The 16,793-nt window shown below is 42.3% G+C and overlaps 2 protein-coding genes across 12 annotated transcripts in view; one reads left to right on the top strand and one right to left on the bottom strand.

Annotated features, from left to right (window-relative positions):
• The first annotated feature begins 2,662 nt into the window (after nucleotides 1-2,662).
• The window catches only part of ARHGAP26 (Rho GTPase activating protein 26), a 643,473-nt gene continuing 629,342 nt past the window's right edge, over nucleotides 2,663-16,793 (top strand). The window contains exon 1 of the mRNA XM_064366439.1: nucleotides 2,663-2,744. The gene's annotated coding sequence lies outside the window, so the exon portion shown is untranslated. The remainder of the gene's footprint in view (nucleotides 2,745-16,793) is intronic.
• Nucleotides 12,242-16,793, bottom strand: part of FGF1 (fibroblast growth factor 1) — a 106,134-nt gene continuing 101,582 nt past the window's right edge. For 7 of the 11 annotated variants that reach the window (XM_064366442.1, XM_064366449.1, XM_064366441.1 and 4 more), the window contains one exon: nucleotides 12,242-15,555. In XM_064366442.1, coding sequence (XP_064222512.1) covers nucleotides 15,361-15,555 — 195 coding nt within the window. In that variant the 3' untranslated portion in view covers nucleotides 12,242-15,360. The remainder of the gene's footprint in view (nucleotides 15,556-16,793) is intronic. The other 4 variants (XM_064366446.1, XM_064366445.1, XM_064366447.1 and 1 more) reach the window with 2 other exon arrangements.

The raw sequence follows: 16,793 nt of genomic DNA on the forward strand, positions 1-16,793 counted from the left end.
TAAATGGATAGGAGACAATTATCCAAAAAATTTCAACAGAGGGTTGGGCGCGGTGGCTCATGCCTGTAATTCCAGCACTTTGGGAGGCCAAGGCAGGTGGATCACAAGGTCAGGAATTCAAGACTAGCCTGGCCGATATGGTAAAACCTCATCTCTACTAAAAAATACCAAAATTAGCTTGGTGTTGTGGCGGGCACCTGTAGTGCCAGCTACTCGGGAAGTTGAGGCAGGAGAACTGCTTGAACCCAGGAGGTGGAGATTGCAGTGAGCAGAGATTGTGCTATTGCACTCCAGCCTGGGTGACAGAGTGAGACTCTGTCTCAAAAAAATAAATAAATAAAATTTCACCATAGAATTTCCTAGAATGAGAAGACGTACATTTCTATATTGGAAGGGCCCACCACAAACTCAACACAGTGAATAAAAAGATCCACATTAAGACTCACTATTAAGACATTTCAAACACTGGAGGCAAAGAAGATACTGAAAACTTCCAGAGGAAAAGAAGTCGTGCCATGTAATTGATCAGAAATCAGAATGATGTCATACTTCTTCATATCAGTACTCTACTCTTAGGGAACAAAAGAACAATTCCTTCATGTTTCTGAGGGAGAATAATTTCCAACTGAAATTTCCATACCCAGCCAGGCTGTCACCCAAGTAAAAGGTTAGAATGAAGACGTTTTCAGGCACAAGGGCCTTTTAAAAAGGGACTTTCCGTGTACCATTTGTATAAAAGCTACGGGAGGATATTTTAAAAGATGGGTAGGTGAGTGAAGAATAAATCAAGAAAGAGGATTCCATGGGATCCTGGAACAGTCAGTCCAAAACAGGAAAGAGTTATAAGGAACCCCAGGAAAATCGTGGAGGAAAGCCATAGGGTGACTGCTGTGCAGAAAGCCCCGAGAACAACCTCATGAATTGGAGAAAGAGATTGAAGGGCTTCAGAACGGTTATTGCAGTGAAAAGTTGAACTGATAAGCAAAGTAGTTGACTGTACTGAGAGGCTTTTTAGAGATTTACCAGAAAGTTTGGGGCTGAATTAATGATAAATAGGTTGAAAATGGAGGAAATGAAAACCAGACACCGATATAAGAAAAGAGACACAATCATTTGTGTGGTCTTTATGCAACTAACAGTTATGTGACTGTTGATCTAGCCCATGGTGTGATGTGGCTACATAAGGAGGGTGCAAATGGCACTGGGATGCAGGGGAGTCTCTGTATACTTCTGGCTGGCGGATAGGACAGAAAGCTAAATCCTTATTTCCCAAAATGAAGCCAATAGGCACTGTTTAATATTGAAGAAAAAATCAGGAAATGCAATCTCAACATGGTGTTTAGAAATACAAAGTTATCAAAAGAAATATCTAGAGGAAATGAAAGTAGTTGCCTCTGAGGAGCAGGAACTGGGTGCAATGGGAGAGGAGGCTGCTGTTTTTTGTTATAAACCCTACAGTACTATATGACTTTTAAAACTATGGATCTGCATTCATTTGATAACATTTTAAAATATAAAAATTTAGAATTCATTAATTTCAGATTTTGTTTGTTTTGAGATAGGATCTCACTCTGTCTCCCAGGCTGGAGTGCAGTGGTGTGATCTCAGCTCACTGAAACCTCAACCTCCCAGGCTCAACAGATCCTCCCGCCTTAGCCTCCCAAGTAACTGGAATTACAGGCGTGTGCTGCCACACCTGGCTAATTTTTGTATTTTTTGTAGAGAGATGATTTCGCCACATTGCCCAGGCTGGTCTCAAAGTCCTAGGGTCAAGCAATCCACCCGCCTCAGCCTCTCAAAGTGCTGGAATTACAGGCATGAACCACCATGCCCACCCTAATTTCAGATTTTTAAATACTCTCAGTAACTAACTGTGGCACACGTCACTATGCAGTATAACATCACCATGTTGGTGAAGTTCTAAGTCGTCATCACCTTCTTCAGGGCAGGGTATTCTACCTCCTAAATTTGCATTGTCCAGTACAGTAGCCACTAGCCATGCATTGCTATCTACATTTAAAATTAAAATTACATAAAATTCACGTTTCAATTATTCAGTCACACAATTCACATTTCCAAGTGCTCAAGAGCCACATGTGGCTAATGAGTATCATTCTGCTCAGCACAGATACCATTTCCATCAGCGTAGAAAATTCTGTTGGACAGTACTGTCCTAAATTGTTCTCAGATTCATTTCTTCTTCCCAGCATGTTGCCATTCTCTCTGAGGCAGTATAGAGTAGCGATGGAAGGTATGGACCTCATAGTTGAAATACTTGAGCTCAAGTATGGGTGTCATCACTCACTTGCTGTATGGCTTTGGGTATATCATATAACCTCTTGGTGCTTCCGTTTCTCCGTCTTTAAGATGAAGATACTAATAGCATCATCAGTATCTTCTCCTGAGGGTTGTGAAGGTAGACTGTGATCATGCATTTATCTGAAGTGCTGAGCACCATGCCTGGCCCATGGGAAGCACTCAGTAAAGGTTGCCTGCTACAATTGCTCCTCTTCCCCCTCCTCACCACCCACCTGGTCAGCCACTTCTAAGCTTGCATGCAGCCCTGAAGGACAGTTCCCAATCACACCCAAAGCGTCCCACCTCAAAGCCCACCTCTCTCTCTTTCTCTCCCCAAGGACTTCCTCGGGTGCTCCAGGAGCTTGTCATTCCAGAGGCAGAGCAGCCAGAAGTGCTGGAATTTATACCTCTAGTAGAAACCCTCAACCAGAGGATGGAAATCAGTGGTAAGTACCCCAGCTTCCCTGCTGGGCAATCCTGAGGTGTTTCCTCGACAATCCCTCAGAGCCCCACGCTGGAATTGAGGCCAGCTTTCTACAGCAGTGACCTGCTCAAGGATCCGCCCTTTGTTGGCCCTTCTTCCTTCCATGTATGACTTTCTCCTCCCTCAACTTGTGCTTCTTGGATTTTCTTCTCAACCTGCACCCAAGTCATGGTCTCAGGGTCTGTTTTTGGGGTACCCACACTAAGATCATTATCATCATTATTATCTCATTGTCATTGTCATCATCGTCACTGTCAATTCGTTTTCTTTTCTCTTTTTTTTGGATAGAATCTTGTTCTTTTCCCCAGGATGGAGGAGTGCAGTGGCGTGATCTCAGCTCACTACAACATCCGCCTCCTGGGTTCAAGTGATTCTCGTGCCTCAGCCTCCTGAGTAGCTGGGATTACAGACACATGCCACCCTGCCCAGCTAAGTTTTGTGTTTTTGGTAGACATGGGGTTTCACCATCTTGGCCAGGCTGGTCTCAAACTCCTGACCTCAAGTGATCCTCCTGCTTTGGCCTCCCAAAGTGCTGGGATTACAGGCATTCATCACTGTAGCTGGCCAATTTATTTTCTCCTTATCCCAAAACCAAGCTCCTGCAGGAGCCTCCTGACTGGTTTTCCCATCTTTTCCACGCTACAGCTAGAGCTGTCTCAGTTTAATCAAAATGTCAAGTTATGACTTAACTGCTTAAAATCTCCACTGGTTCCTTCTTGCCCAAAGGCAGAGTGGAACTCTGCAATAAAGAACCTTCCAAAATTCCCCAGATTTGTGAAGTAATTTTCTTCCTTTACCAGCTTCATGTGATGCTGCTCAACATCCTTTAAACCTGCTGTTCTCATTTGCACTTGTGCCCAAACCCATGCTGTCTCCTCTGACTGGAGTCATAATAATAGCAGTAATAGTAAATATTCATGGACCACTTTCCCTGTGCCTTGCAGTGTTTCTGTGCAATCCATATGGCTTAGTTCACTGAATCCTCATGACAACCACGTGAAAAAGGTTATGCTCTTCTCCCTATATTACAGATAGGGAGACCAAGTCTTAGAGAAATCACAAATACAGTGGTGGCGTCAGAGGACTCTAGACCTTGTGCCCTTTACTTGGCAGGAAAGTGACATCACACACACATAGTTAACTCACTGGAAAGAAACTTTCCTTACTCAGGAGAAAGAAAAGAAAACGTCGCAGTTAATAGTGTGGGTGATCTGCTCATCATTCCACTCCTTGCATTCGTGCTCCCAGGGCAGTGAGCGGTGAGGCAGGAGTCTGCTGTTGTCCCAGTTTTCTGGGTCTCTCATACCACGAGCACTTCTTGACTAAGGGTGCTTAATTATTCATTATATTCCTAGGATGTGGCCTTCAAGCATGTGACAGTGACTTCCTCTGGTGCTCAGCTGAAGTAGCAGTGATCTGTGATCTGTTTCCATATGGGTGGAAGGAATGGCCATATTGGATTTGCCCCACGATGGTACATCTATCTCCCTGAAGGCTTGTCAGGGGTGACTTTGGCCACGTGTGGCTCCGTCACATGTGACCCTGTGGTGTCTAGTCCATGAGTGAGGTAGGACTCCATGGTCCTGTTTCCTTTTCCCACCTCCCCACCTGGTAGACACCTGCTGTCTTAGTCTGTCTGGGCTGCTGTAAAAAAGTGCCACAGACTAAACAGCATATAAACAACAGAAATTGATTATTCACAGTTCTGGAAGCTGGGAAGTTCAAGATCACGGCACCGGCAGATTTGGTGTCTTGCAAGGCCCACTTTCTAGTTCATAGAAAGTGGTTCATGGTTCCTTCTGGCTTTGTCCTCACATGGTGGAAGAGACAAGGCAGATCCATTAGGCCTCTTTTAGAAGGGCACTAATTCCATTGACCAATCACCTCCCAAAGGCCCTACCTTCCAACGCTATCACATTGATGATTCGGTTTCAACGGATGAATGTTGGGGACATGCAGGCATACAAACCGTAGTGTCTGCTTATCTCTTGTGATACAGCTGAAATGTTACTCCTCTGGGAAGTCTTCGCTAACTCCTCTGGGAAGAATTTTTCCTCCTACCTGTGTTCTGGCAGCATCCAGTCCGTACTCCTCTTAGTGCTCTCCTAAGTTGCATTCTAATGATTTGTTTGTATATCACAGTCTCTAGCTACATTGTGTAAACCTCTCAATAGTGTAGGTTTTTTGTTCTCTGGATTCTCTGGTGTTGGTTACAATCCCGTCTTCCATACCAGGAATTCAGAAACTACTTTCTTGTTTGGTTGTCAAGAAGGTGGCTCTCCATGCCTTTTAAACGTTTATTTTATTGTATTATTATTATTATTATTTTTTCTGAGATGGACTCTCACTCTGTCACCTGTACTGGAGTACAGTGGCGTGATCTCAGCTCACTGCAACCTCTGCCTCCCAGGTTCAGGTAATTCTTGTGCCTCAGCCTCCCCAGTAGCTGGTATTACAGGCATGCGCCACCATGCCTGGCTAATTTTTGTATTTTCAGTAGAGATGGGTTTTTGCCATGTTAGCCAGGCTGGTCTCAAACTCCTGACCTCAAGTCAGGATCCACCTGCCTCAGCCTCCCTAAGTTATGGGATTATAGGTGTGAGCCACTGCACCCAGTCCCATGCCTATTAGAAAAAGGAACGTGATCAATTCAGAGTAGTTATTATAAAGAATCAGTCATGTTTCTTATAGAACCTGGAGTACCAATAATATTCTGTCTCTATTCACTTTATTTCTCTTTGGTTTCTCTCTTCTTTCCATGGGATCACTATTTGACCTTAGGACTTTAAGGAGCTAGTTTCTGAAAAGCAATGTGGGCTGTTGAGTTTTCCTCCTTAGATCTATAAAAACGTATGTATGTTACCTATTTTCATACCCAGTTTAAGACATTGCCTCCCTCTCTTGTCCCTAAACCATGAAACTTGCACCATCTCTGAAAAGTTTCCAAGTTGTCTTTCTGTTTTTGTAGCTTGTAAAAGATGTGGTTTTTGGTTGTATGATTCTTTTTAAGCTGCTTCATTTGTTTTTGGACTGAAAAGTAGCATAGCTACCCAAACTTGGACAGAAACATCAAATTCAGAATCTCTGGAAGTACAGTAATAAGAAGCTAATTACTTCATGTTTTCAATATGAATGAGACTCAAATACAGAACAGAATTACTGCTTCCCTGTTCTAACTCACACCCTCAGCTATGCTGGCAAATCCTGTTTTTCCTCTTGGGTTTAAGGGAATCTGTTGGGAATAAAAAGCATTTTCCTCTACTCCACCTGCTGGATGGAATGCATAAAAGCCTCCATGAGAGATCAAAGTATTTAGCAAATATAACTTCAGCTTCCAAAGTTTCAAGTCTGAAATACATTTCAGAGTTTCAGATTTGAATCCAGGCCAGAAACATGCATGCTGATACTGATGATTTGTTTCCTTTGGCAGAGGGTCTAGGGAAGTGTTATAATTCAGCTGTGGGGAGATAGGAGGATTGCGTGTATGCGGCTTCTACTTGGTTGTCTGCAGATGGTGGAGAATGGAGTCTACCAGCTTCCCTCTTCTACCAGTGGCTTCTCCCTCCCTGGCTGGCCTCTCTTCAATCCGTGCCCTACCACCCCTTGCTTTCTATACTTGAGCCTCACTGGCATCATGCTCCTTCCTGCCACAGGCCCTTGGCACATGCTGCTGCCTCTATCTGGAGTGTTCTTCACAAACCTTGCCATATCTCTTTACCTAGTCAACTTGTACACTTCCTTCAGACATCAGCTCACTTCCTAGGGGAAGCTCTAAGTGAAATGAAGTGAAATCCCCTTCTTGTATGGTTGGAGGACACTGGATACTTCTTGGTAAACAGCTATTATAGTTGCAGTTTTACATTTCTCTGTGTGATCCCTCGGGTAAATTACTTCCTAAAGGGTGGTATATGAATGGCAGGACAGATGATATGTGGATTTCCCTTTACGATGTTAAAATTATATGTTTATTTTAATGTGTATTTAAAAAATCTATATAGTACTGCTAGTAATGAATACTTACACTTTTATGAGTATTTTTGCATACAATGGGCCTTAAAGTAGACAAAACAATCCATGTTACATAAACTATATGAATTAGAAGTACCATAGACAATAAGTATATATGGCAAAAATTTTGGAAGCAGTATGCAAATGACTGAAATTTGAAAAATGATGTGTTCATCAGTATCTGTCTCCCTTTATGAGAGTGTAAGCTCCAGGAAAGAGGTTTTCTGTGCATCCTTGCACCCACCAGACCTAGTGCATATTTAGGTCTTAAGAAATATTTGTTGAAAGAATGGACACGTGATTGAATGAAAAACCTAATGATTTAACAAGTGTCCCTCCCAAGTAACATCAGGACAGGTGATTAGAAAGAAGGTTGAGGTTTTATTGAGGATCATCCATATAGATTGCAGACAGGAAATAGGCTGGAACTTTGTAGACTTAGAGTGTTCACTTCAGATGCCCAGAGACTTGGCAGTCACAGGGCTGCATGGAACCATGCCTGTTACCCTGCTCAGAACAGTTCAGTAGCGTCCTGGGCAGATATTGCCACAGGATAGATTCCCTGGGAAGCAGACTCTGAGATGCAGATTAGCACATGGGAACTTTATTAGAGAGTGTTCTTAGAGCACCTGTGGAAGAGAAGGAAGCAAAACAGGGCAGAGGGAGAAGTTGGGACATTCCCAATAGAGGCCTCGGCTTACGCTGTGAGAGGTTCTGAAGCTGGAATAATCCTTTAGAGCTATCTAAATAATTAGGCTGGGTGTGGTGGCTCATGCCTGTAATTTCAGGACTTTGGAAGGCTGAGGGAGGAGGATTGCCTAAGCCCAGGAATTCAAGACCAGCCTGGGCAACAGAGTGAGACCCCATGATATGGTTTGGATGTGTCCTCACCCAGATCTCATCTTGAATTATAGCTCCCATAATTCCCACGTGTCATGGAAAGGAGTCGGTGAGAGGTAATTGAATAATGGGGGCAGATCTTTCCTGTGCTGTTCTCATCATAGTGAATAAGTCTCACAATATCTGCTGGTTTTGTAAAGGGCAGTTCCCGTGCACACACTCTCTCTTGCCTGAAGTAAGGTTTGTCAGTAGAGGGCGCCAGAGGGACACTATCAGAAGAAGGGGCATTTCTTTGGGGTTCTTGTACTTTTCTTCTTGCTCCTATGGAACAGTGGCCACTGGGCAGCTCCCTGTGGAGACGTGCTGGTGCACACCTCCTGGCGACTTTTGCCGGCACCCCAGCAAGTGCTTCCAGAGAGTTTCACCAGCATTCTGGTGGGAATGAAGCACCTCAGTGAAATTCTTCACCATCTAGTGGGCCACAGCCACGTCTCAAATGCAGCCTGAAGCTCATCTTGAGAGGCTGTCCTCTTTCGAGTGGGTTCCTTCCTTGAGTACCCTCCTCAGCCTTGACGATAGTAGCTGCTCCCTACATCTGCTATTCCAACGTTCTTTACAGAGCACTTTACCCCTCTTAGTAGTTAATCCCTTTTACTAGTTAACAGTTATTTCCATTAAAATGTTCCCCCTGTTCAAATGACTGGTGTGGTTTCTGTCTCCTGACTGGACCCTGACTAATGTCATCATAGACAATAAATGGTTAATGGATGGGCTGGGCACAGTGGCTCACACCTGTAATCTCAGCACTTTGGAAGGCCGAGGAGGGCGGATCACTTGAGGTCAGGAGTTTGAGACCAGCCTGGACAATCTGGCAAAACCCTGTCTCTACTAAAAATATAAAAATTAGCCGGGCGTGGTGGTGCTCGCCTGTAGTCCTAGCTACTCAGGAGGCTGAGGCAGGAGAATCACTTGAACCGGGAAGCAGAGGTTGCAGTGAGCTGAGATTGTGCCACTGCCCTCCAGCCTGGGTGACAGAGTGAAGTTTTTAGGAGCTATACATTTTTAAGCAATGTATAAAACCAATCTCTTTTTCACCTCAATTAAATATATGGCGGATTGCAGTAGCACTGAATATATGGAAACATATTTCCCTCTCATTTGCTCTCTCTGCATAACCATCATATGGATTTACAATTTTGTCCTCTATTAGCAGAAACAATCCAGCCAGTCTTAAAACTTGTACCATTTCCTGAGTCAATAGTGCTGTCCCTAATGCAGGTATTCTATTTTGAGAATGCAATAGATTTTACTATTTGTTTCCACAGGAAGTTGCTAAACTCTTAATACAGTTGATATTCCCAGGCTCTCAACAGTCTTGTGTTTCTAATCCACACAAAACAAGGTAGTATATAATATGTTCCTATAACTTATTTTGGAGAACAAGGCATATTAGAAAATAATCTGACATCTTATTCTTATGTGTCTATGGGTCAGACTAAAAAAAAAATATTTCCTAAGACAAGAAAACATGAAATGTGAAAATCACAATGAAGGATGTCTCTGTGACAATTGGCACAAATTGACTGTTTACATCTCTATCCCCAAACACTTTGCCCAAGTGAACCAAATCCTTAAATTGGCACAGTTCCAAACGGAGTGCCCAACCCTTCATTAAGGCTGATAGAAAAGCACATCGAGGACATGTGAGGTTTTACTTGTTGATGTAATAAAACAGACACCAATGTTTAGCTGCTGCGTGTGTAAATTTAGCCTGTGTGACAGTGGGGAGCTAAGAAGGAAGGAGGCAATTTGGGAAATACCTCCTTCCCACATCACAAACATTCTCAGAACCATCCGGAAGACCCCAAAGCTTGGTCCTAAAATGTGTGCGTTTTATAAAGGAATCCCACCCTCTGGCTTCAGGCTGTGTGTGACCTGGTTTCTCTTTTTAATTTTATAACTAGGGTGGAAAGCTAACAGTGTAGTATGTCATGGTCAATATGTCAACCGCAAAGTGGGTCCAACGTTGCAGAAAGATTCCAGGAGTCATTTAGTACATTTCCCTTGTAAGTTGCGAGAATAGTAGTTGAATCACTGGGGTCTGGAGTCCCTAATGTCAGATGCCCAAGCCTAAAGCTCTGAAGTCTCTGTGTGGATTTTAGTGTACATTTATGTACAATGGCAAGCAGAGTTTTTTCCTGGGGGCAGAGGACAGCTTTGAGGAGTGGATTCAAAAGGAGGGGGTGCCACTTTTTTCTAGCTATTATTTCAATTTTAACCGTCGTCAAACAAATCATCCCTAGTCATTTTGAAATGGAGAACATACAAGTCCCACTGCTCAGTTGGGCTTAAATATTTCCGTATTGTCACTACTGCTTCTAAAAATATTTTTTGTTAGTTTGTGAAAGTGTAGTTGACAGCACATTTTTGTTTGATGTGCTACGACTACCATACTAGCTAATATAACAACAACCCAAAAGTGCTTCGGATTTGAAATTCCTCCTCCCTTCCCACCCCATGATAAATAGGACATCACTCAGCTAAATATGAAAAGTGAAGACTATGCTTACATTTTCTCTTTGTGGTCAAGTTCACTGACAGGCGGGCCATTCTCAGCCACCCGCACCCCACCAAATATTTAAGACATAGAATTACTTTGTTTAGTTGGTTCAGCCAAGATGGAAATTTCAGATCCCTGTATAAGCTGCATTCCAGCAGCAATGATGTTTAGCTTATGACTGAGCCAGGAATGACACACTTTTTAAAAGGTAGATAAGCAGTGAGAGAGGATCATTTCCAGAAAGTGATGGGAGCTGACAAAGATGCATAAAGGCCCCAGGTTATAGCCTTTTCTTATTTCTATCTACTTTTTATGTTTTCATTAGACATGGTTAAGAACTAGGAATTGGTAGGGGGGTGGCAGAGGCAACAAAGAGGAATGAAGTGAAGACTGTGGGAGTTAGGGAGGGAATGACCTCAAGACCCAAAGTGATGAGAATTCCAAAGGAGGGGGAGGGGTCACAGTCTCCAGGGCTTCCAAGAGCAGAAAAATCTGCTAGACCAGCCTTGCAGGCAGCAGTGGGCGCCCATGGAATCTGTTCCATTACATTCATTTTGCATGATTAGCAGCAAACCCGGCTAAAAGAATTAACAGAGCCTTCAAAACAGATGGTTCCTGGGTAACAGGATGTCCCCTTGTCTTGTTTACTCAAGAACAAACTGTGTCTTTGAAAACACTAAAGTCATAACACAAGATCCTCATTGGGTCTCGCCATCTTTGGGAAGAACAGTTGCTTTAAGTCAGTGTTTTTCAAACTGCGGTTGTGACCCATGAATGTTGTGAACCAATTTGAATCATGTTTGACCAGTGTGTTTTAGTGGAATGTAACAGAAAAATCAAAGTGCATCTCATCTAGTTTTGTGAAATTTTTGCTTCTGTTGTGTGTATGTATAACCGTATGTATGTGCCAGGTTGTTATGGAAAATGTAGTTCTTAGGTGGAGCAAGATCTAAAAAGTAGAAAAACACTGCTTTAGGCAATGTTAGAAGGGAAAGAAGGGATTGAGTGTGGTATACCAATATTGTGGTATGTAATTAGCAGAGTGAGCACACACTGCCCAGCTTTTTCTTTAGGTGATGTGTGTGCATCTGTGTGTGTGCATGTGTGTGTGATTCCGCATGATGTGCTAGGCAGCAGCGTATTTCCTCCTAAGAATAAGATGTCTTAAGATCCAGAGGTTTATTTAAGGAAACACTGCTTAGAATGATAATTTAGAAAATCTGAAAAGCAAATCTACAGCTCCACATCAGGGCTCTTAAGATGAATAGATCCACCTTCTTGCCGTTGACTTAAAATTATAAACAAGTCCTTAAATGTTTTTTTTTGGGGGGGGGCCAGGTACGGTGGCTCATGCCTGTATGCCAGCACTTTGGGAGGCCGAGGTGGGCAGATCACCTGAGGTTGGGAGTTCGAGACCACCCTGACCAACATAGAGAAACCCCGTGTCTACTAAAAATACAAAAAAAATTAGCCAGGTGTGGTGGTGCATGCCTGTAATCCCAGCTACTCGGGAGTCTGAGACAGAAGAATCGCTGGAACCTGGGAGGCGGAGATTTTGGTGAGCTGAGATTGCTCCATTGTATTCCAGCCTGGGCAACAAGAGCAAAACTCTGTCTCAAAAAAAAAAAAAAAAAAAAAAAAAGTTGCTTTTTTTCAGGTCATAATGCCTTTGCCTGAAAAAAACAAAACAAAAAAAACACAAACAAACAAAAAAAACCAGCCAGTCACCTCAACAATAATATCATAATTTTACATGGCTGATGTTAAGAAAAAGTTTCACCTGTTATTTATGGTGCCTGGCTCCTCAGGAGGCGAATTTCCTGTATATGTATATTTCCCTAACAGAAATGTAGAAAATCAGAAAATCGTCCATACTGCCTTCTGTTTCCAAAAACATTGAAAAATGTTTCTACCTTCACATTCCCTGTTAGCCTTTAAAATCTGATATCCGGTAACAGGATATCAAAAACTAAGCAGCCATACCTCAGGGATGCTGGGGAAGTCCTTTGACAGAAAGATGAGGAAGCAGGATGCTCAGAAACTCAGACACATTATCACTAATTAATGGAACATTTATTAATATTCGTAAGGTGCAGACTATGATACACAAAAAGACAGTGATGTAAAATGACAGGCGTCTTTATCAGAGGTCTGCTTTGTAGGCTGTGAGTTTAGTTGTCGGCAGGACACTCAAGGCTGAGGACTTGGCGACTTGGGCTCCTTTGCCTCTGACTCAAAGCAAGGACCTTCAGTAACAGCTGATGCTCCAATCACTTTTTTGTTCATTCACACTGTTGGCCATAGGAATCTTTCTTATGGCTTCCAAGGAAACCAGTACCTCCCTCCACCACCATCACATTGCAGACAACCAAAACACATATGTTCATGATGCTTAGTTCAGAGCGGACTCAAAAATGAGTCCACATGAGAGGCACATGACAGGAGCTGGCTACGAGACTTACTTAAGGAAGACAGCAGTGGGAATGTCCCCAGCTTAATGAACTAGAGTATGTTCAGAACAGAGCAGGGAACTACCAACCTCTTCCTTCTGACAAGATCTGACAGGTTCTTTGCCTGATTTGAAAGCAGTCCCTCTGAAGCTGACCCGGTTCTATAGTTGAAAATGCTTACCTTGCCATATCCTTCTATAGTGTACCTTGCCATGCCCTCTGATATTTTGATAGGGGTTTATTTTATGCTGGAGGTTGCTAATTCTTCTGAAATCTGGGTTTCTGGGATTTGCCATTTATTCAGCAGGAACCTACAAAGTCTGTGTTTATTCTTGACTGAAAGAATTGAATACACAGCATCTTTCATCATAAATATAATGCCCTGGGAGAAGATACAGCAGCAAACCAGACAGACAAGGTCCCTAGGGGCCCCAGAACCTAGTACAGTGCCTAGCACACAGTAGGCAACTTAATAGTAATTGAACAGATACATGAATGATATCTGGGCTGAGATGGTTGAGGTCATATTGATGTTTTTACTACAACGCTTTGCATCTCTGAAATTACAGACTTCCATTTTACATGTTAGCAATGGTATTTAATTTTCCTTGGCCAACGTTATGCTTGAGTTTGATTCATACGATAAAAAGTATGGACCATTATAAATATCTTAGATTCCCTCTCTGGGTATCTTCTTCTGGCCAGATTTTCATACTTAAGAGATGTTAAGCCACACTTCATTTTCTCTAACCTGCCCTCCAAGATTTACTAAAATAAAAGAGATTCATCTTATCCAAGTTACAAAAACAAAAAAGTTATGAAATCGTTTTGCTGCACAAATCTAAAATGCTATTATTAACCATAATGTCAACTTACGTAGGTCAGTTCTTCAACTGCTATGCTTTGAACATTCACAAATGGTCATTTTCCTTCCATTCTAAGTATGACAGTTCAGTTACTAAGGAATTGTTTTTAATTAACAATTACTTCAATTTCCTATGAAACATGAGCTAACACTCTCATCAATTTTTATCCAAAATTATCATTGCTTAAGAGTTCCTACTTTCAAGAGAAAATTTGTAGCACAGTGGAAAACAAAAATCTCATTTTACGGGTAAATGTTAAGTATCAGATCATTGAGTAGCTTATACATTGTATCCTAGTACTGTCATTCTCAGTGCCTGAATACTAATCAGTTTAACTGCTTTCAAGCTATATATTTTTAAATGCGAATAAAACATACAGTCTCACAGTAAATTTCAATGGCTTATTAAAGGCCTTTACATGGCATCAGTATCATATGGTAGAGATGAATGGTGTTTCTAATTTGCTAGCCACTTGAGTCAAGTTTACTTTAAGCAGGAAGCGTATTTATGCAAGTAATGGTAATACAAATGGTCTCTTGGGAAAAGCTGTTGGTGAGGATTTAACATTTTTGAAGTATGCTTTTGTATATCTTTGAAATGGGCATTTTATAGGCATTGGGCCAAAGCATCTTAAAATCATGCTCCTTAGTACAGGTATAAGTATTATCAGTGCTGCCTGAATGCTCAGATAGACTGGTGAGGTGTGTTTTTAAGGGTGAGTGGAGGTCAGGTGAGGTGTGGGGATTTGAACCGCCTTCATTTGAGTAACACTCTTTAGGACCGGGACCCTGCTGCTTAACATTTGGCGGGGAAGGCAGCTGTATCCTCAGCACCTGCACCTGGGAGCCTGATGGAACTGCAGAAACTCTGCCCCCGACCCACTGAGTCAGAATCTTCATTCAAACCAGGTCCCCAGATGATCTGCAGGCAATTCAGTGTTGGACCAGCACTGGGCTAGGACTCCAAAGCTTCTGCTTACCGGTGGCCAAGCACAGTGTGCAGCATTACTTTCTTTCCTTCTCGCTTCTGAAATCATTCTCTTTTTATGATATCCTCTCAGCCAGTTTCCCTTTCTTTCCCCTCACTCCCACACTCACTCCCCAGACCCACATGAGTTTTCCAGCTCTGATGTCCTTGCTTTTATCAAGAAACCACTGCTAATGCTCCCCATCTGATGCCAACCAGGGCTCTCTGCTGCTGAGTAATCTTGGGAAGGTCCAGGCATGGTAATGACTCCCAAGGATTTATTCTGCCTTCCGGTGGCTGGGCCTCCCCTTCTTCATTTATTCTACATGGAGATGTCATCCTTCTAAGTTATCCACCAAAACCCAATTTCCTCTTTCCATTTTAAATCCTTCTGTTCTCAAGTGGGAGTTTCTTTGTCCCTGTTTCTGGTCATGGAATGCTGCCTTCCTAACCTCGCATGAAGCTTCTTTGCTAATGTTTATAGGGCACAGAAAGGACAAAAGGTGTTTGGGGGATTCATAGGCAGGGTTTACTCAGTAGAGGGAAATTACTAATGCCCCACTTAGCAGAACCCTTCACACACTTCATTTGGCCCTACCTTTGCAATGAGGGACTCAGCCTGTAAGAGGCAATTGGACATCCAACCCCAGACCCAGACTGGCCAGCCAGTTGGCCCCTTGAAGCAATTTGGTCCCTCTTTTCCAAACTGTGCAGGGGTAAAGGGCTCTGCTAGAAGTGAACTGGGCATTTAGAAGCACATTGTTTACAAATTCAGGCTTTGTGGGCTGGGAGTTAGTGCAGCCAATGGTCAAGGGAACATTTTTGGGTCAACCAGGTGAGGACCCCTCAAGGCTTCTCTGGAGTGGTCAACACCCAGAACAGATCTCTTTAATCGGAAGAGACTGGCAGGGGGAGAAACAAGATTGCTTTCTGGCCATAGTGAGTCCGAGGACCGCGTTTACAGCTTCCATTCTTCTTGAGGCCAACAAACCAATTCTTCTCTGCATGTTTCTTGGATATATAGGTGTTGTAATGGTTCTCCTCCAGCCTTTCCAGGAACAAACATTCCTCATTTGGTGTCTGCTAAAAAGATAAAACCAAAAGAGAGTAGGACAATTAGTGAGTGGTTTGACATGGGAGTCCCCATTTACTAGCTGTGTGACATTGGGCAATTCTTCTGGAAGAATCAGCAACCTCCAGTGTCAAATAAAGCCCTATCAAAATGTCAGAGGACATGGCAGGGTAAACTTAACATTTTCAACTTTAGAATCAGGTCAGCTTCGGGGGACTGCTTTCAAATCAGGCAAAGAGCCTGTCAGATCTTGACAGAAGGAAGATGTTGGTAGTTCTCTGCTCTGTTTTGAACATACTCTAGTTCATTAATTTGGGGACATTCCCATGGAAGGAAAATGATAATTTGTGAAAGTTCAAAGCAATAGTGCAATTGAAGAATTGACCTAAGTTGACATTATGGTTAATAATAGTATTTTAGATTTGTACAGCAAAATGATTGCGTAACTTTTTTGTTTTTGTAACTTGCATGAGATGAATCTCCTTTATTTTAGTAAATCTTTGCAGGCAGGTTAGAGAAAATGAAGTGTGGCTTAATGTCTCTTTAGTATGAAAATTTGGCCAGAAAAAGATACCCAGAGAGGGAATCTAAGATATTTATAATGGTCCATACTTTTTATCGTATGAATCAATCTCCATGCTTCAGTCTCCTCTTCAGGAAAATTGGGGTCATGGTGGGACTTATTTCAGAGGGTAGCCATAAGGACTTAGAACAGTACCTGGTACTAAAAAGCCTTCAATATGCATTTGCTATTATTGTAAACTCCCTTTCCATTTAAGATCCATTTTAAAGTAATAAAGATGCTACTTATGAGGCCACTTCAAAGAGTCCTCAGGACTCTAGAATCTCCCACTGGGGACATCCTGCTCAACTATAAGTACCTTAAGGGCAGGGCTGGATCTTTCATCTCTGTAGTGGCCTGGCACACAGGCGTGACTATGGAAAAACATTCAAAATAGGTAAAAACCAGACTGTGATGTAGTGGTTTTTTTTTTTTTTTAAACTTGAAGGCTAGACTTAAAGAATAAATGAAAAACTGCGAAAATGCCCTCTTATCCTGGTGATTTTCACTCACAATGCCAGGATTTTACCTCAGTATTGTTATGAAGATATGCTTGTGCAGAATTTATCCTAAGCACAAAACATATCCTATAATTTAAATATTTTTTAAAAATGGAAATAGCTTTATTTTTTGCTACTTATAAAAATAATCTTATAAAAAGATACTACTTGTGGCCAGGCATAGTGG

Source organism: Aotus nancymaae, unplaced genomic scaffold (genome assembly GCF_030222135.1).
Source record: "Aotus nancymaae isolate 86718 unplaced genomic scaffold, 86718_ANA_hifiasm-v0.15.2.pri h1tg000064l_1, whole genome shotgun sequence".
Taxonomy (NCBI): Eukaryota; Metazoa; Chordata; class Mammalia; order Primates; family Aotidae; genus Aotus; species Aotus nancymaae.